Source organism: Heloderma suspectum, chromosome 6 (assembly GCF_057233095.1).
Source record: "Heloderma suspectum isolate Gila_16-S chromosome 6, 16-S_ref, whole genome shotgun sequence".
NCBI classification, from domain to species: domain Eukaryota; kingdom Metazoa; phylum Chordata; class Lepidosauria; order Squamata; family Helodermatidae; genus Heloderma; species Heloderma suspectum.
The window spans coordinates 77,189,926-77,216,209 of record NC_139463.1 but is presented as its reverse complement, the minus strand read 5'-3'; the positions used below and the strand labels follow the sequence as shown (position 1 = coordinate 77,216,209).

Genomic DNA, 26,284 nt, shown 5'->3' with positions numbered 1-26,284 from the left:
ATGCTCCTTTACCATGAGAAAAGGAATGCAGAGTAAGATGTATTTTACAAACTGCACAATCCTTTGAAGACCACTGATATCCCAGAGAGTGTCAAAGCCTATGGCTGACTCTTTCACCAGACATTAAAGTATGACTCCACAAGTGCAAATCATACAGTTGTTCAAACACACCCACTTCCTTGGGGAGATCAGACAGCAAACATAGAATTGCTAATTGGCCTTTCCCTGTGGTCTTCATAACCATGTATGCTGAATGCGTGGAAGATGAGTGGGATTGGACCGCTGTTCCTACTCCAAAGATCCACCTGTTGACTTTGCCTACATGCAAATAACATACCTGAGTTCTGTGTTTTAAGGGTGACATCTAGGCTGCAGTATCAGCCTGCCTGAATATTCAGTCAGCTGGCCCCAAGGACCAGTCTCTGACCACCAGGGCCTATCTAGCCACAGCCTCAGAACTTGCTTCTCAATCTGAGCAACTTGTCTCTGGTGTGAGGACCCTGCCTAAGTCCCTGATCCCATTCCCTGTTTCCTACTTTGGATCTTGACCTTTGCCTGGCTTTGACTAAGCACCTGCTTCTGACTCACTCAGACTACCAGACAGCTCCCCTGGGTCACAGAGTCTGACTGCCTCGAACCTAATCCTTGCTGAGGCCTGACGCTGTCCTCTGCCAACACTTACCTCAGAAATAATACTACCACTGATGCTAAGCGTGTTCTAAAACATATTTGTTTAATATTCGTTTATCCAGTTTAGCAAATGACATGGATGTAAGATCATTTTATTCTCATAGCAGTCAATGAGATTAAACGGAGGGAAAATCAAGGCAATTCCAATTTAAGTGGTTTACAAATTGATCAGAAGATAAAATGGCAGGCAGAAGAGAATAAGAAGAGAAAGTGTCTCAAGTCTGTAAGATCCAACCTAGTCTGCCCACCAGAAACTGATAAATATATCACCCATTCAGAAAGGGAGTTGAACAGAAAACAAAACAATAAAGGTTACCTCCACATCACGTTCCAACCCAGCCGGATCTCCATTCAGCAGGCCAAAGTGATAAATGGGCCTGTGAAATTCCATTTCTCCCACTTTCCTCCCCCCACTAATGAGAACTGCTTTTGTTTGTTATGCTCACAGGTGGCTCTGGGGCAAAATGTACTGTGGATTACTTCGAATCCTCAGAACTCTGGGACTCTACAAATAATGTGACCCACACTAAATCTCATTGTGATCCACTGTCTTCTCAAACCCCTGCTCTTCCTTGGACCTCAGTATAAAAATGGGTCATTTGAGTTCTCATTCCTCCCAGGACACCCAGGGTTGTGGTCCTCCGCTTGCACCACCTCTGCTTTTTGCTGACTCATGTTTATGATCCAAAAAGATTATCTGCGCTGTAGGGCAGCAGCAGGCCACGTTCATGTTCTCTCCCCCTTGCTTATGGCGTGATATAATTGGACACAAGCCTGGGGTGGGTGTGGGTCAAGAACTTCAAGTTTTTGAAAGATTTTACATAGGGATTGGGTCTGTGCACAAGTACCAAGCTCTGGCCAAAAGAGGGAATAATAGAGTCAGCAGCCAGACCAGCAAAATCCCACTTGTACAGCAATAGGCCAGAACAAGGCACGTGGCATTTCCTAGCTTGTCTTCCAAGTTAGGCTCCATCACTGGTCTGAGCAACAAAGAGACTGGTGCTTGTTCTTGCCGTACTCTCTTTGTCTCTGCCCTGCTTCACTTTGCCTTAGCTTTGGCTCACATTTTCTCTCTCTCACTTTTTCCTCACTTCACCCAGTTTTGCCTCACTTCCTTTCGCAGTGAGTCAGTAGGCAGTGGGTCTGACTGCATGAGCAGTATTTGTGTACTGCTGCATGCATATACTCCTGATTGCCATAGTCCTTCCATCTCATCAAGGAGCAAAAGATCACATGCATCTAGGACATCACCCCGTATGTACGCGTTTGTGTGTGTATGTGTGTGTGTGTGTGTGTGTGTGATGTACGCTGTTCTCTATTATTGTGGATAAGGCAATTACGAATTAGCATAATGGTTATAAACAATATTTCTTAATGTTCTTAATTTAAAAATTAAGACACTCAATGAACAATTAAAACAACGAATAAACAAACCCCAAAACGCACCCAGCCCTAACAACTTTTGGTTACATGGCAAAGGTGTCTGTCACTGGTTGAACACGAAGCCTCTGCCAAGAAAAGTTCCACCCAGCACCAATTTTACCCCCGATAAAAGAATGGTAGAAAAGAATATGGGAGCATTTAATTTAGGGGGGGAGACTGCCACATCCCAACAAATGCCAGAGAAAAAGGCCAAATCAGAAGCGTTCTTTAGTATCTAGATACTTTTATATCCTATACATAAAACATCCCTCAACATGTTTCCAGATTATATTGCTTTTCTGATTTTAGTTGAGGTTGGACTCTTCTGCCTTGAAGTGTGAATTCCTTAGTTAAAGGTGTTAAACTCCCCCCCCCCAATTTTCTTATTCTCTATCTCTTATAATGAGCTTTTAAATCTAATATTTATTTTGTATACCTGATTTGATGTGGGGTTGAAAATGTTTTTTTTAAATAATCAATAAAATTAAAGTTAAAAAAAGGAAACCCGAGTTTCTTGCAGTCTACTGATTCTGTTGTTTCGTGTCAACTTTTCCTCTTCTTTCTGGTGTCTTATCTCTCTGTTTTTGTCCCTTGTTTTTCTCTCTTTTCTCCCTCTGGTGTCCTTTCAGCTCTTTCTCCTCAGCTTCTTTTCCTCCTCCTCTCACTATCACCCACTGACTTTTCTTCAGCCCCTTTCCCAACTTTCTGTGCCTGTCCTTTCACTGGATCAGCACTCGAAGACCTTGCAGGAATAAGCATACGCACACTGTGTCACATGTTACATTATATGCACAGTGTGGGGCATATGCATTAGCCTGAGTGTTCATTAACATTTGGAGCAGGCTCTGCTGTCATGTACGTGATGTGATTAGTACTTGCTTGACAATCGAATGCAGTTGTTCTCCAGAAGGGTTCAGCAGTGGGGCCATTTGGGAGCAAGCTGTACAGTCCCGTTGAGGCTAGTTTTATTTTCAGATATACCTTGATGCATCTACCAGAGAGACAGTGAGTATGTGGGGCCGGGGGTGGGGGGGTGGGGAGAGAATCTATTGCAGGAAAGGAAAATGCTCTAGCTTAGAAAAAGGGTTATAAAGACCTAAATGCAGCATGCTATTTTTTAAAAAAATAATAAAACTTAGTCTTCTTCAGCAGGGGTGGGCAAAAGGGTTAGCAGAGGTGGGCACTTGTTGAGGACCTGTGCCCCAGCGGAGGGCCCACTGACAAGAGCCCCCAGACTGGCTTCTCCTCTTCATCGTTGCAATCTGCTTGTTCACCCACCTCTCACTCTGGCCTAGGTAACAGCGGTGGGATGAAGGGGGAGCAGTAGATGCCGCTGCCTGCATGCTCATTGGCTGTCTGCCAAGCAGGCAAACACATGGTAGCACTGATGAGGAAGAGGAAGAGCAGGAGCAGGTGACAATGCTGATGAGAAGGTAGATTCACTGAAGGAGAGGGTCCCATTGAGGGTGTCTTGCTCAAGGCCTCTCCAAAACCTGGAGTTGGCACTGACCACAGCCCACCAACGGACCACTGGCTAATTTCCAGTGGAGCCTGCTAGTGACTGGGTTCCTTGCAAAGGATGCTGGAGCAAGTGGTCCTTGGTCTGAACCTGCAAAGCTTTTTTTTTTTTACATTAATAAGCAAGAGCCTATGCTCAAGGTCATTTAATGCAGATTAGTCATGGCATGAGAGAACCTGAGCATGCATTCTTCCTTTGCTAATTCAAAACACACCGGTGGACCAAAGGGATTCTATTTTATTTTTTTAAGCTGGCTGTGCAAGACTGGAGTGCACCCAACCCTGCTCTACAGTACCTTTATGTTCTTTCCACCCATTTTTGGCATAGATTCATACAACTGCATACAGTGCCCTTGAGAGCCAAAGTCTGAGAAAAAAACACACTGTTGATCCATGACTGGGCTTGACATAAATGAGTGTATATTAATTTTCCAAAATGGCTTCTTGTACAGAGGGCTTTGGATTATGGCCAAAATAACCATCACAGCCTCAAGAGAGGAGGATTGTGACAATTTGAGGTTAATTTCGGATGCTTACAAATCCAGACCCTGTAGCACATGGTTGATCTCATGTTCTGTCTTGCATTTTTGGATGAAGAGATTCAGACCTAGTACACATCCACATAACCTTCTGGGTCCTGAGGAGTTACATAGGGTTGTATCCAGCCCTGGTGTAATCTCTCCTGCCACCTGAGACAGAGCACAATCACCGTTACCATGTCACTGTCATTCCCACCCCCTTACTGATGCCACCACAACACACTGCATTGCACTCCCACCCCATTGCTGCCACATCACTTGCCACTTCCTGCCCTCTGGCTCACACTGAGGATCCTCTCAGCATGAGCCAGAGAGAAGGTGGGCTCTCTGGAGAGCTGTGGCCAGAGGAAGCAGCCAGTATGTCTTTTCAGAGAGCTGCCCAAAATGCATGGCTCTGAGGGGTCCTTCCTCAGAGCCAGGTATTATGGAAGGGATGTCCCAGGACATCACCTGTACAGCCACTTCCTCTGGTTGCTGCAGCTCTCCAGAGAGCCCACCCACCCTCAGGTTAATGCTGAGAGGATTCTCAATGCGAGCCAGTGTGGCTGAGAGTAGCCACCCTTGCTCTGTTCCATTCTGAGGATCAGTGAGAAACAGAGGGCGGAGTGCTGCTCTGTAGAGCCCCAGCAACTGCTGTGTGTGTGTGTGTGTGTGTGTGTGTGTGTGTGTGTAGCATCTGCAACAGCAGAGGAGTGGAGTAGCAGGGCTTTCTGGAGCATCTACTACTGTTGCTGAATGGGTAGCTCCTCTGGAGAGTCTTGCTCGCTGCACTCTCCTGCTGCGGCAAATGCCACAGTGGGAGAGCAGCTAGCAGGTCTCCCTGGAGCACCCACTGGAGGTGGTGGTGGTGGGTCCTGCTTGTGGTGGTGGAGCAGTGCGCAATTCACAAGTCTTCCTTCTCCACCTCCTGAAGCAAGAGATTCACCCCACCTCATGGGAGGGCCAGCTCTGGTTGTATCCAATGGGTTATATCCAATGTTAGTATAACAAGTTCTATTTATTTCTATGGTTCTATTCAAAGTAGGGCTAATATTGAATACGAATCAGAATTCCTTATGTTTGACAATTTGTGCACAAGAGTGCAAGGGCTCTTAATGACACACTCAGGCAGATTTGAGTCACTCACCCTGAATAGCTTTTATATGGCAGAGGGGGAGCAATTACGTGTGGGAAAGTCACAGGTAAAGCAGGCTCAGAACCATTCATCCACTTACTATTTCTCCTCTGAACTTGGCTTTCACCAGCCATTGTTCTTCCAGCCATGGCAAATGCATATCTGGGAACCCCAGCTGAGGAAAGACAACTGAGGAAGTGGAATGCAAAGAAGAAGTAACATAGATGAGGAAGTATTAGACCCTCCTTCTCCCACCCCATTCTACAAATAGCTATTTTTGTCCTCAGCTTTTTGGATGTTCAGCAGAACTCCAGATTCTCAGATGTGGGTCTTCTGTCAAGTTTAAAAAGGTAAAGGTGTCCCCAACCAGTCATGTCCGACTCTAGGGTGCGGAGCTCATCCCCGTTTCTAAGCCGAAGAGCCAGCGCTGTCCGAAGACGCTTCCGTGGTCATGTGGCCGGCATGACTGAACACCGAGGTGCACGGAATGCTGCTACCTTTCCCACCGAGGCGGTACCTATTTATCTACTTGCAATTTCTTGCTTTCGAACTGCTAGGTTGGCAGAAGCTGGGACTGAAGACGGGAGCTCACTCCATCACGCGGCACTCAGGTCTTGAACTGCTGACCTGTCGACCTTCCAGTCTGCAGTTCAGCGTCTTAACCACTAAGCCACCGCAGCCATTCTGTCAAGTTTACTTGTTTATTATTTCAGAAAATTGCTATACCTCTTTTCTTTTTTAAATCCCTTGTGGTTCACAACATAAAATCATGATAAAATACCATAAAACCAATCAATAAAAAAACAGTAATAACGCATTAAAATAACCATGGGTAGTTGTCAGTCCTAATTGTCAGGAGAACACCCAGGCAAACAAGAGTGCCTTACATTGCTGATGGAAACACTCCCCAGTCTTGGCCTGCCATTGATCTCAATGTGGAGCACATTCCACATGGTGAGCAACACGATAAAGAACATCTAGTTTCAATCCAGAACGCAATAATCATTTGTATAAAAAGCAGAGTCTACATAGCAAAACTGTGGGCCCTAAATAGCAAAATTAACTGAGAACAGTATATTCTCAGTCCCTGTTGGACTTCTTTGTTTTTGTTGTTGTTGTGTTGTTGTTGTGTTGTTGTTGTTGTTGTTGTTAACCACATAGTGTTTTTTCCCATGAAGGGTTTTTCTACTTCTGCAGATTTGGGGGTAAGCTCAAGGATGCTGATAGCACCCACTCGTTTTTCAGTAGCGTTGTGCCTGCCAAATGATGATAACATTTCATTCAGCTGATAATGTGGACTTTAGTCCATGAAAGCTAATGCCATAATATATTTTAAGGTGCCACGAGACTCTTGTGTGTGTGTGTGTGGGGGGAGATCACAAATAGTTTGCTTCATGTTATCAGTATACTTGACATACTTGTGAGCCCTAATGTGGTTATTGTGAACGAGAGTGGCACTAATTGTCTCTAGATTGGCTCTAGACAGTTATATTTAGGGTGGATCCATTGAAATAAGTGGGTCTTCAATTGATTAACTGAAGTCCCATTTATTTCAATGGGTCTACTCTAAGTATGACGAGGTCTGCATCCAACCCTATGTGAGCAGCTGCTATTATGGCAGCACAAAATCTCACTCTAAGGCTGGGATGGGGCATGTGTAGCCCTCCAGATGTTGGACTACATTTCCCATCATCCCTCAACATTGGCTATGCTAGCTAGGGCTGATGGCAGTAGCAATCCAACAACACCTGGGGGATGTCTTCATTTCCTGCAGATTGGGAGCATTTTGAAGTCATTCACAGTACGTGACATCATGGTCAGTTCACTGCCAACCAGCAGCTTCTGCCTTGGAAAGCCGCATTATCGGAAAGTTGTCTTACTCAATTTTTTTAAAGTTAAATCGGCTCCCAGGCAGTTCTGCTGCAGTGTGCCATGATCCTCTGCATTAACTCTTGGGCATGCCTTTGTGACCTGGCTATGACCTGGCAGTGATGTGGTCAAGGGGTGGGGTGACCCCTCCCCCCCACAGTCACTCATTGTCCCCATTGGCACTGCTATCCCCAGGGAGAGTAACTAGAGTAACTAGCCTTCCTTTCCAACTCAATGTGCTATTGCAATCTTTCAAGCCTTCAGAATCATGCTGCACTTGCTTTTCACCACTGGGAGATACTAGCCTCCATTTCCCCATTGAGAGCCATGATTATGCGCTTCTCTGATGTTTGCGTTACTTCACTTCTCTGAGGTTGAGTTAATTCAACATTAACATAGGCCGCCTTGAGTCCCAGTATTGGGGAAAAGGCGGGATATAAATAAATATAATAATAATAATAATAATAATAATAATTCACTTCTCTGATGTCGCTTTAATTTGCTTCTCTGATGTTGCGTTACTTTGCTTCTCTGACATTTGCTTTCCTTCAGCACTTCTCTGATGTTTGTTTACTTTGCTTCTCTGATGCTTGCAGTAAAAACAGGTTAGAAGCTATAACTCTGCAACAGTTTGCTGGAATGGGGTGGAATTGCACAGGTGGGGTGCTCTCATGGAGAGCCTTCAGATGCTGCACTGGATAATCTGGGATTTTTCCATCATCATGAAAAAGTGTGCAGAATGGGTTAAAGGGGGTGGGAGCTATAACACCATGACAGTTTGCTGGAATGAGGAAAAATTGTCGCAGTGGAGTGCTGTCATAGGAAGCCTTCAGATGCTGCACTGGATAATTTGGGATTTTTACTTCTTCAGTGGGACATTGTGCAGAATGGGGAAAAGGGGGTGGGAGCGATAACTCTGTGACAGTTTGCCAGAATGAGGTGAAATTGCGGTGGTGCAGTGCTCTCATGGAGATCCTTCAGATGCTGCACTGGATAATTTGTGGTTTTGGCTTCTTCATCGAAAAGTGAGTGAATAGGGACCTTATACTATTTCCTAAGGCATTAAACAAATGCACATTGGCACTTTATCAAAGTAGCAATCTATCGCGGTATCGGGATCATGGGAGCAGAAAAGCCTGTCATTGTGATCAGGGAGAAGTGGCCAGAGAAGGAGAAAGGGGGGCTGAAGCTATAACTCCCTGACTGTTTGCTGGAATAGGGCTTATTTGCACTAGTGGGGGGCTGTCATGGGGAGAGAGTATCTAGCCTGCTTTTTGTCATTCATAAAAGCATTACAGTGCTGTTTCTAGCCTTCAGAATTGTGAATTAGTTACTTTCCATTCATAATAATGTAGTAGCAGGGGGAGCCTGGACAGGGGCAAGAAACAAGCCTCTCTCATTGGTTGAGCAGCCTCTGCCGAGTTGATGACATTCAATTCTACTCCGCCCACCTGACGTGGATGTATATTGATTTCAAGAGCTGTGTGACTGCTAAAAAACTGGGTTTGAGGAACGGTATGCTCTGTGTTTCTTGCTTCGCATGACCATGATGGACCTACACCTATTTCTTGAAAATGTGGATAATACCATAATGCGCTTCTCCTTCCATTGTCATCTAGAAGGCCCCCTGGAGGGCCACATTCCCCAACCCTGCTCTAAGGGTCGAGGGGCCAGATTTACATATTCAGCTAAGAAAACCACACTCCTGGAGGTTGATCTACATTTTCCAGAATGACTTCTGGAGATTGATACCTTCAGTCTATCTGTGCCTACTCAGATTGTCACATGAAATTGCAGCCTTTGTAGCCAATTTTTGAAGCCTGCAGCCCAAGTTTTTAAAATCACTTTCAACTTATAGTATATCATGCTCCACACTCCCCATGGTGCTAGAAAGTCCCAACTTTACAAATACAGTTTATTTCAGAAGAACCAGTAATGAAGAGTTATGAAAGAACTATCTGTTTTATGAACTACCTGTGTGTTCATCAAATTTGACAGCAGGCATGAAGAGCTCCAACCTTCCTCTTCTCCCTCAACTTTCCACCCCTTTCCTCTGCCTCAGTATCTTGGTCCCTTTTTCCAGTCAATATAGCCCACCTCCTTTACTCCCATACTGGGATATGTTTTTTTACGGCTGGAGAAGAAATTCACTTCCATTCAATGATACATGAGAAATAACAGATGATACATAGATACTTCATTCCTCATTCCCCTAGGTTGTTCTTCACTTTTTAAAAACTACACTGGTTTTAGTAAATACCACATAAGGAAAATTAATTCAGAAATTCCACAGATTGCATCCAGATATAAGTGCATGCAACATTCTTGCTGGTAAAAGACTTCCTGCCCCCTTCTCCCTACAACACCCTTTTTAGCCCCTACACAAAAGGTCTAGGAACCCTACTGAATGGGGTGAACTGTGGTGTGGAAGGTAGAGTCCCCCAAATTAGGTGGAAGCACCTTCTGTGAGTGGAGCTCCTCCATCCACAGAAGGCAGATCCTGGATCCAACTACAGATGTTTAGACTTTGGTATCTTTTATTCTTATAAGCTGCCCTTTGTTGTTGAGATCGGGTCTTACCAAAATAATGAAGCATTTTGGAGAAAAGAAACAGATCAACAAACCACCGCTGGAGGCCAGGATAGAGAAGATCTCCACAGCTACCGTGTATTTTACCCTGGTGCTCAGGTAGGTGGGAATAAAGGATATCCAGACACTGCAAAAAACCAACATGCTGAAGGTGATAAATTTGGCTTCATTGAAACTGTCAGGCAGGTTCCTGCCTAGGAAAGCGACAATAAAGCTCACAATGGCAAGAAAGCCCATGTAACCCAAGACACAATAAAACATGGTGATGGAGCCTTTCTTACATTCTACTAATATTTCTCCAGGGCCTGAGTGTAAGTTGAAATCTGGGAATGGAGGAGATGTTCCCAGCCATATGCTGCAAATGCATACTTGAAACAGGGAGCAGGTGAGTACAAGAGCGTTGGATAGCCTTTTTCCTACCCATTTTCGCATCCTGGTTCCGGGTTTGATGGCTATGAAAGCTAAGGCTACAGTGATGGTTTTTGCCAACATACAGGAAAGAGCTGCAGAGAACACAACACTAAAAACAATTTGTTGGAGAACGCAGGTCACTTTCTTAGGTTGGCCAATGAATAGCAAGGAGGAGAGGAAGCAGAGCAGAAGGGAGATGAGGAGAGTGTAGGTGAGTCTTCGATTGTTGGCTTTGACCATGGGCGTGTCCTGGTGCTTAATGAAGATTCCTAGCACCAGAGCTGTCATCAAAGACAAGAGCAGGGCAAAAGTGGCAAAAAGAGTCCCCAACCGTTCTTCATAAGACAAGAAGCTTAGGCGTTTAGGGATGCATTGGGTTTGATGTTGGTTGGGATACTGATCTTCAGGGCACTGGTCACAATAATCCATATCTGAAATAGAAAAGGAACAATCTTAGAGTCCCAAAGCCATGTTAAGGGTTATTTTTGCATATGCATCACTCTGCAGTCAAAGAGAAAGGCCATCCTGAAAGCTCTTTTTGATGATGTACATGTAAAATTGATATTGATATAATATTTGTGAGGATCACAGTATTAGGTCATTTCAATAAAAGCCCACTAACCAAAAGCACAAAGAGAAAAGGCATATATCATAGTGTACTATGTGGTCTGCACCTGTAGTTCGCAGGATGCCTGAGCACCATACAGTAAATAAAAATATACAAGTATGTCATATACAGCCAGGGTGGAATTTGTCAGTGAAATAAGCGCTATCTATCCTAATACACCATTGTGACACCCTCCATTGTCTTGATGCCATCACAACGCCATAGCTTGGGTACTTGTTACTTCTGTCACTTCAGCACAACTTTGACAACAACTCTGTTGGTACATAGGACTGAGCAATTATCCTACCCTTCTGGTCAGAAATCTTCTCTTCTGGGCATGGAGCACAGTCGTAGCAACAAAATGGTTTCCCCTCTTGCATTTTCCTGCTGAAACCAGGACTGCAGCGATCTGTACACAAAGAACGGGGCATCATCTTATCATAAAAAAGAGGTGCTAATTGGCAAAGGTTACATAGCAGCTGGGGCAGGACATGGTTTCCATTGACAAACTGATATGAGTATAAAGGAAAGGATAATGGGCAGCTCCCCCATTGCCAGTGACATCTTCTAAATTATATTCCCATTCTCTCTCTCTCTCTCTCTCTCTCTCTCTCTCTCTCACACACACACACACACACACACACACACGCAGAGTGGCTGCTATTAAACTTTTAGAAAGCAGTGGTGTCATATCTAGATTACCCCTAAACCCAGTGGTGCAGCTTGGTCATTTTAGACCCTGAACTTAATGATCTTATGGGAGCCCTTTTTAGATGGCCATGTGTATTACTTCAGTTGCAAAGCACACCACTAACAATTTATTCCCCCGTTCCAATCACCATTTCACATGTTAAAACTGCTTTTGGTATGTTAGAACAGCAACAAGACTGTTCGCCAAAGTGATAAACCAAACAAATCTCTGAGCTTGTGCCTGTTTGCATTTTGATTGCACTGATGTCGGAGCACCATCATGGCTACAGCAATAAAAAGGAGTTGGGGTCTGCACTTGCCGCTCTCTGGGTGGTCATTTGGGGGAACCCTGGGCTGTCGGGCCTTGGACTTTGGCTCGAATTCCAGCTCTAGATGCACCACTGCCTAAGTCTGGAACAAGTGGAGATTCCAGAAAAGGACTTGGAGGAGACAATTTGGTCTCGAAGCTGACCTGACCACTTACTTTTAAAAAGTAAATGTGAGTTGTTATCATTCATTTTTAATGTGTTCGATTATCTTTTCGTATGTAAGCCACCTTGAGAGGGCTGCAGCCCTGAAAGTTGACATGCAAATACATTCTCATTAAATATGTACATATTGTTAGGGTTCCTCTTATGACCTGGACCCCCTGAGCAACTCCTTAAAGATTTCTTGCCTCCATAAGCATCCCACCTTTCTTCTTTTACCTTAGGATTGTAAGGTCCTTTCATGGACATTCCCATTCATTTGCTGCCTGGGAGATTTCCTGAGCGTCTTTCAAAGAGAGAGGGAAAGGGCGCTTCCCTTGAAAGATACAGGCATTCCCCAAGTTAGCAGACGTAGGAGAATGCCCATGAAATATGGATATAGGAAGTGCACCAAGAAGGCTTCGTTGTAAAAATAAACAGACACACACAACACTCATTACCAGTAAGCACAATACTGACCAACCCCCCGCCGAACTAAATTTCAGAAATGGGAAATGGCGTGGTGGGAAGGGGAAAGTCACATGTCTGCGGAATACACTTGACCCACAGATGCCAGTCCAGAGTGGAATTTGCAGACTGGATTGCAAGAAATCTGGATTCATTTGAGTCCATTGGAGATTCCTCTGGCATTCCTAGCTTCCTCTTTCCAGTAACATGGGGTTTAGGCTTTAGGCATGGGCTGATTGACACTCTAGACACAGGGTTTAACCACAACCGTTTTTGTTGTTGTTCAGTCGTTCAGTCGTTCAGTCGTTTACTGGTAGATTAAAGGAAGCAAATTACAACTAAAGTTATTTACATAATAGAGCTGAGTGATACAAAAGGCATTAAGAGAAAATAAAAATTGCAAAATGCAAGTTCCTTTACCCTACCTGTATTTAGACTTCTCCAGGTTGCTTCTTCTTGCTGCCTCTTCAGACTCTGGTCTTCCCAACTCTGCTCTTACTGCTCTGGCCATTCTGACTCTCTGTTTATAGCCTCCTGCCCCCAAACCAAAAGTATTGCTTCAAACCTGAAGAAATTAAACTTTACTGGGGAAATGAAACTGAAACTTAACTTCTCAGGGATGCCACCTCCCAAGAAAAAACTCCTGGCCTCTAGGCCTGACCTTTTTCCTTGCCCCTCCAGGCCTTAAACCTTCACACATACATACACACATTTCTGTGTGACATAAGTGCTGCTGCTGCCCCACTGAATTTCTGTGTGGAATTGGGAATAATCCATTCATTCTTTTGTCTATGAAAATGACACTTACATCTCACCTGGTTGAACTTGCTGTGCCAAGTGATCTTCTTCTCATGAATGGTGAACCTTTTGTCTGGAGAAACCAGTGGATCCAGCCTTCCGACTTTCACTTTGTGGAAGGATCTGTTTGGGAACGTGACCCAATTTGTAATATCAAACCCAGAAACTAACTCTCTATTCTTACTGAAAAAGACATTCTCCCCCATGGTGTTGTTAAACGAGATGCTCTTCAGAGAATGGTGGAGCTAGATTGAAAAAGAAAACGGCCGGTTTTACAAAAGGCAAGTGGCAACCTGTGTACCGGCTTCTTCAAGCTGGGTTTTATGAATGCCTGTCTTTAAACCTCAATGTTATTTTCCTCAAGGACAGACAGAACCTTGATATAAATGTAACTCAGAATGGAAAGTTGCTGATTATTTTCTGAAAGGGGAGGGTCTTCTGGACTGTAGATGACCAAATGCTTTGCTCTGGTTATGATGGAAAGGCACAAAAAGGGACATCGTTAAACCACTGAAGGATCAACTCTAAGAGTGGTGGTGCTTTTCTCGTATGGCAATGTCTCTGTGCCCATTCCCTATCCCCTGTGTAAGTCCGTATGGCTCTGTGGACAGTTTCAGTCACTCAGTCAGTCAATAGCGATATTCTTTTATTGCAAAGCAAGCAAAGTTCCTTACGATATATCAAAGGTACAACCTCTCAATCCATCCCACGCCGTGGCATGATGAATAGAATAAAGTGTGCCACAATGAGAGATGGTAAATCTCTCTACCTCAGCTCAATGTCACTTTTGCAGGTTTGTACTTGTACTTCCACTTCATTCCATTTCCACATTAAGTTACATTTCCTTTAAAAAAAAATCCTCTCAAAATACACATTTAAATGCAAAGTTTGATATGTTTAAACAGCCAAGAATATCTCAACACAATGTGCAAAATCCAGTAGATAGCTACATTCTGAACGTCACATTAGTCCGAGGGGTGATCAAATTCCTCAAACATCCCTAGGTGCAGGTGAAAGGTGATCTACCTAAGAACCTTCTGCTGCCCCAGAATAAGCAAGAAGGGGTCTTCTGATAGTTTACAGACAGGGATACATATATAAGAACTGGTGAATCTGTCAGTTTCACGTTCTCCCACATTCAAATTCTTCAAAATCTTAATCCCTCCCAAATATGAAGAACTTCATGAATTTTCTTATGAAAAATGAACTGAAAGGAAATTGTCACCCATCTGCACCAGCCAAATTCAATATGTACAGCTACTCCCAGCATGCAAAGGATTATGATATATCTGCCTGCCATATAGGTTTTAAAGATGAGGAGCTTGTTAGAAAAAAGAGGTGACAGCACTAATAAAGGCCTAACATCGTTGAATACAGGGGATTTAAAGCCAGACCTTTACGCGCTCAAAGCCCTGGGCCTGGATGGACGAATTTCTCAGTTTTGCTTTCTCCCACATTCACTAAACAAAAAACAAAAAAACCCTCAAATTCTTTTTGTCCGGAATATGGAGAACTTGGCAAATTTTGGAAAATTCTCATCAGAACTGAAATGAAACTAAATTCTCAGCCTAATACACACTGGTATTACCTCAAGGAACTATCTTCTGAAGTTCTATTGTAACTTAAGTGGTAGGGGGAGTCTATTAGGAAGGTGACTCTGGAACATCTGAGTAGATGCATTTTCCACCTGAATGGAGCTGCTGCTGCATCAATAAATGTGACTATCCCTTAGACCACCCGTCTCCTCATGATAGAGATGTGTCTGCGAGGAGGCCGTACTTTCCATGGCTGAACATGGTGAAGCTCCAGTTTGTCTCCACCTGTCGTTGTTTTACCTTTGCGTCTAACAGAGCGCATGGCATGCAAAGCATGTGCCACAGCATAGACAGCATTATAGATACAGTAGCTGTGGCCAGTCATGCCCATTTCAAAGAATGTCCCTGGAAGAGTCTCCAGTTTCTCTTCACCAGTGCACATTTCATTGTTGTTCTCATCCACATGAGATTGTGGAAATACACACCCAAAGGCTTGCTCCCAGAATTCCCTGATAAAACCGTCGCCTGTAATTGAGTAAGGATTTCTGTGACTGATAAATGTTTGAAACCCCAGCACTTCATTCGTGTGAACTGTGAAGGACAAAGTGCCATGGAAGGGCTGAATGTCAAAGATCTTATGAAATGTGGTGGACGCCAAATCCCACTGGACTGTTGAAATCCACACTTTGTCTATAGGGGTCATTGTATCCAACCGGTTTTCCTCTAGCATCAGTTGGAACCCATAGATAGACTGTATTTCCCCATAGATGACAACCACATTGGCTTTGCTTCTGATGAGAACTGAAGATATCTTCCTCAGCTGGTCTATAAACTCAAAGACACCAGCAATGAAGGTAACTCTGGGGGTTCTTTCCAGGAAAGCAAAACAAATGCCATTCTCAGAAAGCATCGGCAACATGGACTGTACAAATTTCTCTCCGTAATCATCATCCACAGCAAGGCCTCCAACCCATGTCCATCTGAAATGCAGAAGTAACTGGATAATCCCCGTGTACTGATGGGCTTCATTTGGGATCATCCGGTAGAGAGAAGGGAACTGACTCCTATCGCTTAGCATGGATGAAGATGAGCCATGGCTGAGCTATATAAAACACATGGATTGTTTTTAGAGCCTGGGATGGGGCATGTCTTCACTTATTTATTTATTACATTTTTATACCACCCAACAGCTCTCTAAGCAGTTCACAAAAATTAGAAGCACAAAATACAGCATAAAATACAATATAAAATATAATAGCTGAAAACTACAGTATAAAAGTTCAACCAGAGTAAAACCTAGCAGCAATGCAGAGATTTACAAGACAGATTTAAAACATGACAGCTAAAAGATTAGGAAGCTAAAATGCTAATGTACTGGGAGAATAAAAAGGTCTTCACCTGGCGCACGATGGAGAACAACGGAGGTGCCAGGTGAACCTCTTTAGGAAGCTCATTCCGCAACCAGGGTGCCTCAGCAGAAAGGGCCCTTTTCCTGGTAGCCACTTGCCTCACTTCTTTTGGCAGGGGCTCCCAGAGAAGGACCACCGAAGATGATCTTAGGGTCCGGGCAGGCACATTTGGGAGGAGGCGATCCTGCAGATAACCTGGCCTAAGCCGTTAGGGGCTCTGAATGTTAATACCAGCACTTTGAATCAGGCCCAGCAAGGGACTGGCAGCCAGTGCAGCTGGAGGAGTCCTGGCCTAATATGATCACACTGGCCAGTCCCCATAAACAATCTTGCTGCCCTGCTTTTTTTGCCTCTCTGTCCTCCGTGTTTTTGCTTTTTTCTGTGGATGGACCTCTGAACCCCTCTACAGAGGGTGTGCTGGTGGGGCTGAGGCTGTGGCTGGAGAGGCCATAACAGTCCTCCTCTCCTGGCCTCTCCTCATCCTGCCCACCAGCTCGCCCCCTTTCTCATGCCTCTGAGGCCACTTTTACAACCCTACAAAGCAGCCAGTGTGGTTCTTTCTGTGGTGGCTACAAGGGGGAAGATGAGGGGGCAGGGATCAGATATCAAAGCCCCCTTCCAAGGTCGTAGCAGCGTCTAGTAGTGGAGTTGGAAGGGGCCTATAAGACCATCGAGTCCAACATGTCATAAACATTGTTATTTTGATAACAATGTTGTAAGACTAAAACCTTAAAACCTATGGATCTTGTATGTAAGGTAAAAGAAAGCAATTCCAGTGGCTTAACAGGGATTTAAAATGGAGAAACTTGTATCGATGACTCCCTAAAGTCTCCCTGGATAAAATCCAGATTTTAATGTATTGATATTTATAAACCAGCAAAGAACCCATCAACATTACAAGCACTCTGTGTTGGAAAGGAGGTCTTGCTACTTGCTTTTGCTCAAGTTATTGATTGATTTGCAGGCATGAACTGAGTTTTATTAAATGTAACCATGGAGTCAAACTTAAAGAAGTGTTCTATCCTCTCCTATAGATACAGGAAATTATTCAGAGCATCTACGCTGAACATACATCTCACTCACATCTTCCTTGAAGAAGATACCCACAAATAATGTGCTTTACAAGTCTAAGTGTATCCTTTCCACCACCACAACAACTTTCATCCATCGCCCATACAACAGAACCCTCAAAGGTTCTTAGCTTGACCTTGACCACCAGGGCCCTTTTTTCTACGTGTGAGAGTATCTTGTTTTCTCTGCACCACCCAACAACTCCGGGGAAGTGTTGTCATGTGTAACACCCCATGCCCCATTCATACATCCTACCTGTGGGATCATGTAGACACTCAAGATGGTGGCCATCTGGATGGTAGTTTCAGAATGAAGACCACCAATCACAGCCAGCATCTTCTTCTGTGTACCACACTTGTAGTTGGGGACAGTTCTGTGCTGTAAGGTCAGCAATTTCAGGATGGCTTGATAGGTCATCCTTGCATCAGCGTAGCTGTCATAGATGTGAAATCCCAGTGAGACATTTGGTAAGAGCCTGGGATTGTCGTTGATTTCATTTACTGCAAGGGCCAAGGCTAGAATGTGCTGATAGTACTTTGTTGTCACACTGCAACAGAAGTTACATATTGTGTCACAAATGATATTCTGCAATAAATGAAGCCGTTTTCCCCCACAGATTTATCCAGGATCTGCCTTGTTCGAGAGGTAGGGCTCCACTCACCAAACATCCCTCTACCCCATTTGGAGGATTCCCCTTCCCCCCACACCACAGCTTACCCCATTCAACAGGGTTTCCAGACTTCCATGGGGCATGTTCATGGGGCGGCAGGAGCTGCCATGGAAAAGTGGGGCAGGGACATCTACTTCCACCATCACAGTTACCAGCACACTTGATCCAATGTAAATCTGGAGCCAACCAGTTGGCTTGGATCCTCCTTTTGTCATATTTAAAGTAGACCCATTGAAATCATTATGAGTAAGGTGACTCATTAACTGAACTGATTTCGTCATACTCTACGAATGATTAAATCTGGATCCAACCAATGTGTTTCACATGTGATTTCAAGTCTCAAAAGTTCATCTACATACAGTTCATGAAAAGTATTTCAGTAACATTTTCCTTAGGATCAAAATTGATTCTGCTAATTTCTAAAGACCATTGATGGATCTTCAAAATGATCTTATTTAGCTAAAATACAACTTGGCCTTTAGTGCCAGATCCCATGCATGTAATGTGGGGCACTGGAGTCCTATTCTACTATCAAGAACAGGCTAGGCGCAACCTTGTAGTGAAATAATATGTGGTCACAGCTTCTTCTTCTTTAAAAAAACATCCTTTATCTGTGCTTGCTTTTCAAGTAAACCTGTCCCTAATCTACTATTTGCCATCAACATACACCAACAAATGGTTGCACCCAGAGCAGTCTACTCAGAGTTGTCACTTCCATTCCTGACATACGCAGCTGACGTGATCTTTGTGACTGAAACCTCTGCTATCAGCAGACAGGCATGTGGAAGAGACTTGTCTGCACAAAGCAGGCTGGCAGAGGAGCAGGAGGCAGCAGCAGCTGTGAAGCCAGTGAGGCAGCTGCTGGGCGGAGAAGCAGCCTTGTGGCTGGGGAAGAGGGGGCAGCACCAGGCCAGCAGCAGCTGCCTGACCATGCCATCCGGTGCCCCCGGCCAGCCAGCAGAAGTCTGACCAGACAGACCAAACTGCCGCTGCCATCAATGGAACAGGGGAGCACCTTCTGTTTTATGCGCGCCATTTTATTTTATTTTGAAACAAGGTTAACAAAATAAAGGCAACAAAAAGAACGTGCCTAATAATGAATCACAATCATGAAAGAAACAAAGGCGTTCACTCATTATAGATCTAAGCAGGAGCTCAATTTCTAGTGAAAGGAAAAATGCAAGTTCTCCAACATATGAAAGGAGCGTGTGCAGGTGTCTCCTATTCTGTGTGTTTGTGCATAGTAATCAGAAAAAACATGCGCAACTGTATTTTGTTGACACTTTAGCAAAAGTTTGAAGTGCCTCCACATAGGAAATGAATGGAACCATAGCGGCACACTAGCATTCCTCATATTAGGATTCCTTGCTCCCTGCACTTGCTGAGTAAGTTTATACATACTCACAGTGTCCCAGATTTTATCAATCCACCGCTCTTTAATTGGTTGCTTTGGAGACTTCCAGTTACAAGCTATACGCAACTTTGCAGCTGTATACAATTGCCTGTGAAAGTCTTGATGCAGGAATCCAGGATCATTAGGTTCAAAAAGATAAAGCAGCATTGCTTTGGAGCTACCAATGATCTAACCTGAAGAAATTCCTGATAGTAATCAGCAACCATGTTCCAGAATTCCCATAGCGTAGAACGTTCCCGCCAAAGATGAAAGTATGAGCCAATATGACTACACCCCGTCCAACAATATTAACTGTAATTTGGATGTATTAAGTGATCATATCACTCCGGTGCTGAAGGAGTTGCACTGGCTACCAGTTGTTTTCCGGGCCAAATTCAAGGTGTTGGTTTTGACCTTTAAAACCCTATATGGCTCTGGCCCAGCCTATCTTAAGGAGCACCTCCAGCAACACCAGACAGGCTGCTTAACAAGATCAGCCTCGGGTGGCCTTCTTTCTGTCCCATCAGCCAGGACAGCTAGACTGGTGGGGACGAGGGAGAGGGCCTTTTCTGTGGTGGCGCCCACTCTGTGGAACTCCCCCCCTAGGGAACTCTGCCATGACCTCTCTTTAATGAGCTTCCGCCACGCATTAAAAACGTGGTTGTTCAGGCAGGCATTTGGGGTGGGTTAGAGTATTTTAGAAAACGTTTTTATTGTAGAATTTTATTGTTTTAAACTGTTTTATTATACGCTTGTACATCGCCCAGAGTGGCTGGGTGACCAGCCAGATGGGCGATTAAGAAATTTAATAAATAAATAATAAATAAAAGATGCAGAAGAAGTCCAAATACACTGCCAGTCAACTTCTTCCAAAGAGTCACTTGTCAGTTTCCCATGCTTGCACATAGGAGGGCTTGTCATGGAGTAATGGCATTTGAAGGATTTTATAAATAGATGACATCAAACCTTTATTTGAAGTAACAGCAGCTTCTATAAAAGATTGATCCTTTTGTGTCTCCCTCAGGGATCAACAACATGGCAGCAAAGATCTATACTAGGCCTCCACAATTTGTGACCAACCAAGCTGAATGTAACCTACCCCCTATGCATGGAGGCCCACCATTGCAGGGAACCTGCTTTCCTCTCTTCCTGACACAACGCAAGCCTATATCAAGGCAGAATGAAAGAAATGGCAAACAACAGAAGTGGATATGAGGAGACCCAATGCATGCATGCACTCATCAGTGAAGCTCAAATGGAGTGTAACAAGCCATTGGTATGAAGCAGCTCCTCACACGGGTGCAGAACCTTGCGTGGCCCGAGTCTCAAGCTGTGGCTCTGAGATTCAGATTTGGGAGTCTGTTCTCAGGGCAGCAAGTTTATATTTCTGGGCCATCAGCGAAGTCATCAGTCCCTCTGAATCCTGGATTAAGAGTTTTGCACTATCATTTCAAAATACTACTTAAAAAAAACTCACTCTGAAAGAAAATATTGCAGGGAAATGTGCTTCCCCCCCCCCATGTTTTCTCCGAATTTTCAGTTTTTCCAGTGGAAAAAATGGAGGGACCCCCCAATAAAACCATTTCACCCTGAAACTGTAAATTGGCGGGGGAGGGTATTCACATCTCTAGTTCTTTCCTTGGTGCTGCCTAGGTGCCTCATTTTTGTCTTTTAAGAGTGGGCAGTCCAATGACATCAAGAGGCCCTGGCCCATGACATCTAAAGCTTTGCCCCATGAAATCACTATCCTCCACCCCGTGAGTCTCTGGCTTGGAGATGCCAGAGCCCTGGCAACCTTGAACCGCATCACTCATCGCACATGTGAACTAGACATGAAAGAGGGTTAAAGGTGTACATACATGACATAAAGAGGGAGGACTTTACTCAAACCAATGAAACGACATACATGGGATGGTTTAAAAACCAGTTACTGGGGACTTCGGTGAAGGTTTCACATTCCCAGAGGGCAAGGAGCTGAGATACAATTGCACCAATGGCAATGTCAGCCGGTGTGCAATAGCTGTGTGGATTCTGGAGGAGTCTGCTCGTAGCACACTCAGCGCTCGGTGCCAAACACGCGGGCATAGAGTGAAGCAGAAGGATCAGCGTCAACACTTTGCAAAAGCCATTCATTTCTCTTCAGACACTGCCAGACGCCCACATCGGCTTGCTCAGAGGGAGACGGTCCATAGCGCCATTGCAGAACACACGCTTTGCATGCAGAAGGTCCCGGGTTCAAACTCCGTCACCTGATGTCCTGGAGAGCTGCCACCACTCCGAGTGCGGGGCGAGAAGAGCTGGTTCAGTATAGGACAGTTTCCTGTGCTTACTTTGAAACAAGGTCCTTGAATGCCCTCTGATTTTCCAGATAAATAAGTCCAGCCTGACCTGATCCCAAGGACATGACAGCCAAAACCAGCCTGATAGATGGAGCTCCAGTGCTAAATTTCATGGGAGGGTATTTATTTCACACTCCACGCCTACTCTTATTGGTCCCTCAGGTAATATGTTTGTTGTGATTTCTAAAAATAAAAATAAAAAAATTGCCTGGAGGCTTTGGCAAGAAGGAGAAAAATCACAGTGATTTAGAAAACGACATGGCAGATGATTCCCTGGGGCCTTCAGCTCCCTGTCCCCCTTGGAGAAACATTTTCTTTGTTTGCTCAACAACAGGAGCTGTCCTGGAGGGAAGAAACTTTGTCCAGTGGCCAGAATTGTTTGAGGACATGCAATATTTTCATTTGAGTGGCAGTTTCTGGATCCCAAAAAAAGAGAGGAAACACATCTTCCAAAAAAGGGGACAAAAGAGGAGAGCCAGTTGCATAAAAATTACATATGCTTATTTATACATATTGATGCAAATTTAGAAATAGTTATTCTAACTTATATAGAACTATAGCATGTCTCTGCATAGCGTGGAAAACTGTGACCAGGTGACCTGTGTGCCTGCCTGTTTACTCTGTTGTTCAGGTGCTAAGTGGTGGGGAACAGTCATTCTTATGGGTCTTTATCTTTAAACTGCAATTAATCATAGAATCATAGAATAGTAGGGTTGGAAGGGGCCTACAAGGCCATCGAGTCCAACCCTCTGCTCAATGCAGGAATCCAAGTCAGAGCATCCCTGACAGATGGCTGTCTAGCCTCATCTTGAGTGTGGGAGAGCCCACCACCTCCCTAGGTAATTGGTTCCATTGTCGTATTGCTCTTACAGTCAGGAAGTTTTTCCTGATGTTCAGCCGGAATCTGGCTTCCTGTAACTTGAGCCCATTATTCCGTGTCCTGCACTCTGGGATGATCAATAAGAGATCCTGGCCTTCTTCTCTGAGACAACCTTTCAAGTACTTGAACAGCACTATCATATCTCCCCTCAGTCTTCTCAAGGCTAAACATGCCCAGTTCTTTCAGTCTCTCTTCATAGGGCTTTGTTTCCAGTCCCCTGATCATCTTTGTTGCCCTCCTCTGAACCCTCTCCAGTTTGTCTGCATCCTTCTTAAAGTGTGGTGCCCATAACTGGACACAGTACTCCAGATGAGGCCTAACCCAGTGCTGAGTAGAGGGGAACTAGTACTTCCCGGGATTTGGAAGCTATGCTTCTATTAATGCAGCCCAAAACAGCATTTGCCTTTTTTGCAGCCACATCACATTGTTGGCTCATATTCAGCTTGTGATCGACAACAATTCCAAGATCTTTCTCGCTTGTAGTGTTGTTGAGCCACATATCCCCCATCTTGTAACTGTGCATTTGGTTTCTTTTTCCTAGGTGCAGAACTTGGCATTTATCCCTATTAAATGTCATTCTGTTGTTTTCTGCCCAGCGCTCCAGTCTATCCAGATCACTTTGAATTTTGTTTCTGTCTTCCAAAGTATTAGCTATCCCTCCCAATTTTGTGTCATCTGCAGATTTGATCAGCATTCCCTGCACCTCCTCCTCCAAGTCATTAATAACAATGTTGAAGAGCACTGGGCCCAGGACTGAGCCCTGCGGTACCCCACTCGTTACCTCTCCCCAGTTTGAGAAGGTCCCATTGGTAAGCACTCTTTGAGTCCGATTCTGTAGCCAACTGTGGATCCACCGGATCGTTGTTTGATCTAGCCCACTTTGATCTAGTTTGCTCATCAGGATATCATGGGGCACTTTGTCGAAAGCTTTGCTGAAGTCGAGGTATATGATGTCTACAGCATTCCCACGGTCTACAAGGGAGGTTACTTGATCAAAAAATGAGATCAGATTCGTCTGGCAGGACTTGTTTTTGACAAATCCAATTGGACTAGGCAGTCCATCAAACGGAGGATGGCTGCAAATAGAGGATAGCTGTAACTTATACCTGTTATATGAATCTATGTGTTTTCATTGTTAAATGTGACGCAGGCAGGAAAGGGTTAATAGAGTGCTAGGGAGGGAGTGAAAGGTGGGAGGGGCTTTTGTGTGCATGAGGATTCGGAGGTTATAAAAGGAATGAACTGACACTCCCCCCAACCCAATTCGGAGGCTGATTCGAGGCATCGGATTGGGCCTGATCTGCCTAGGACCAATTCCGATCCAATCCAACCCGATTCAGACTCTGGATCCGAAGCAAGATTTGGACATCTGAATTATTAGGATTTTACATTTTCCCATTGCCTGGCATTGGAACACAGAAATGTCCATAACATGTTTTAGTTTTTATGATAAACATATGCTATTTGGAGACCTTCCTCCTGCTCCTGCTCTTCTTTTCTGTTCCTATTATAGATAGTCCTCCCCACCCCCTTGCTTGTAGGTAGTTCAGTGTCTGCTTTTCTTTTGCTCGTGTGTGCGTGTGTGTGCACAGTGCGCATGCGCTTGTGTTGTGGACAAGCAAACAGTGTGTGGCAAAGCACTACACAGCCCACATTTCAAAAAACAGTGGGCAAAGCACTACACAACATATATTAATTACATGTGATACTACACTGTGTGGCAAAGCAAGCCCAATATGAGGTCTAGAGTCATAGATTGGTAGGGTTGGAAGGGGACTACAAGGCTATCTCCAGGGCCTTGGCAGGGGCAGAGGGGGGCGGGGTGCTGGTGGAACCAGCAGCACCAGTAGCCAAGCTGGGTCACCCCCAGTCTGGATAATGCATCCTGGTGTAGGGCAGCAGAATGCGGAGGCCAGTCTCAGTGCACAGAGGTCACTGTTTGAGGAGGGTGGTGCAGGCAGCAGCGGAAGCACTCTTACAAAGGGAGCAGCATCTCCTTCTGTAGTGGGAGGGCGGAGCACGCTGATGGACATTATGTAAGAGGTGCCTGATGTCCTCAGTATGGTGGAGGGCCAAGAGGAGGAGATCCGCCAGGGTGTGGCGGAGCAGCAGGCAGAGGCTCCAACTCCAGCATCTGACCCCTCTTCCGTTGTTTCCCCTGCTCATATGGTGACCCCTGAAACTCAAGGCAGGCAGTCTCTGTCTCCACAGAAATGGCAGGGCAGCATCACGTGAGACCACTTTGAGGTGGGAGTGGATCCCAGCACTGCTGTCTGCCACCACTGCAAGACATCTCTGAGGACGAGGAAACAGCCAGGGCACTACATCACCAGCAGTCTGCTCCTGCACTTAAGAGGCAGCACCAATCAGTCTTGCTTGGGGAAGAGGCCCCCATGTCCCAGTGGCCAGGCAGCAGGAGCAAGCAGAGGGTTGGTGGTGCTGGAACTCCTGCAAGCTCTGCGTCTCTTACCCCCAAGATGCTTAGGCAGGACACCATGGAGGAGATGGGGTGGGGGAACTGTGGGTCCACAAGCTGGAGGTTTCCAAGGTGGATGTTCAAGAGGTTAATGGCCCTTGGGGTCCCCTACTACAAGCTGCCATATCGCACCACCATTAGCAGGCCGGTGATGCCCCTTCTGTACCAGCCACAGGCCTCTCTCTCTCACTCTTTCACTGCCAGCCTTGTGCCAGTGCCCTTCCCCGTGGCTGCCGCTCCACCTCCTCTGCCAGCCTGTTTTCCCAGGCAATGTGTGTATTCCATTCAGCCAAAGAGAGCCTGAGGTCACCCAGTGTGAAGCTGAATGCAGGAGTACTAGGGGAGAGGGCTTATATTATTTTTATTTTGCACTACAGCTACACCAGGGATTAGGGATAGTAGTGACCCCTCCTCCTAATCACCACTCCTAACTTCTCTGATTATCCCTTTATGACCTTTGGTCTGAGTACCTGAGGACAGCACATTTTACCTGTGCTTAGCACAAAAACTACCAGGCCAAACTGTCTGAGGTTTGGCAGCTTGAATGACCCACATTGGGGCTGCCAGGTGTCCAGATTTCATGCACTTCTGTGCAACCAGTGAAAAGTTTTAGCTCTTTGCCTTGAGAGTTTTTGTTGAAAAAAGCGCATCGCACAAAAATTACTCTGCCAACCTGCCCGCCAGCCTGTTTTCCCAGGTAACATGTATTCCATTCATCCAAATGGAGCCTGAGCTCATCCACTGTGAAGCTGAATAGGAAAGTAGTACTAGGGGGAGGGAGTTATTTGGAACATGCTGCCACAGGAGGTCCGCCATGCTCCGTCATTGCAGACTTTTAAGAAGGCCATGAAAACATATCCTTTTACCTTGGCCTTCTCGTGATATGACTGCTATTGTTGCTGGCACTGCTGTTAACATTGTAGCAGGTTTCATTGTTGGCTTTTATTGTTGCTTTTATTGGTTTTATGTTTTTATCACTTTTCACATTTTAACTGTTTTTATGTACTTTATTGCTGTAAGCCGCCTTGGGAGGGCTTCTCCCCTGAAAGATGGCCAAGAAATATTTCAAACAAACAAACAAACAAACAAACTGCACTTCAAAAAAACCTAAAAAAGAGATTATGGATAGTGATCTTGGGGATTGGGGGGGACGACAACACAGCCCTACTGGAGAGTTGTGAAAGAACAATCTCTTTTGCAAACTAGCTGTGTGCTCATGAAATTTGGCAGCAGGCATGATAAGGAGAGCTCCAGCCCTCCTCCTCTCCCCCAACCTTCCACCCCCTTCCTCTCCCCCAATATCCCAGTCCCTTCACCCCATCTATATAG

At 45.0% G+C, this 26,284-nt stretch overlaps 1 protein-coding gene across 1 annotated transcript; it reads right to left on the bottom strand.

Annotated features, from left to right (window-relative positions):
- Positions 1-1,937: 1,937 nt before the first annotated feature.
- LOC146341270 (vomeronasal type-2 receptor 26-like) lies at positions 1,938-17,614 on the bottom strand. Its single transcript, XM_084807341.1, has 6 exons — positions 17,453-17,614; positions 15,203-15,819; positions 13,200-13,305; positions 11,067-11,193; positions 9,720-10,583; positions 1,938-2,005 (listed from the first exon to the last, which is right to left on the bottom strand). Exons 1-6 carry the CDS (start codon positions 17,612-17,614, stop codon positions 1,938-1,940), a joined length of 1,944 nt encoding a protein of 647 aa, XP_084663467.1.
- Between the last annotated feature and the right edge of the window lie 8,670 nt (positions 17,615-26,284).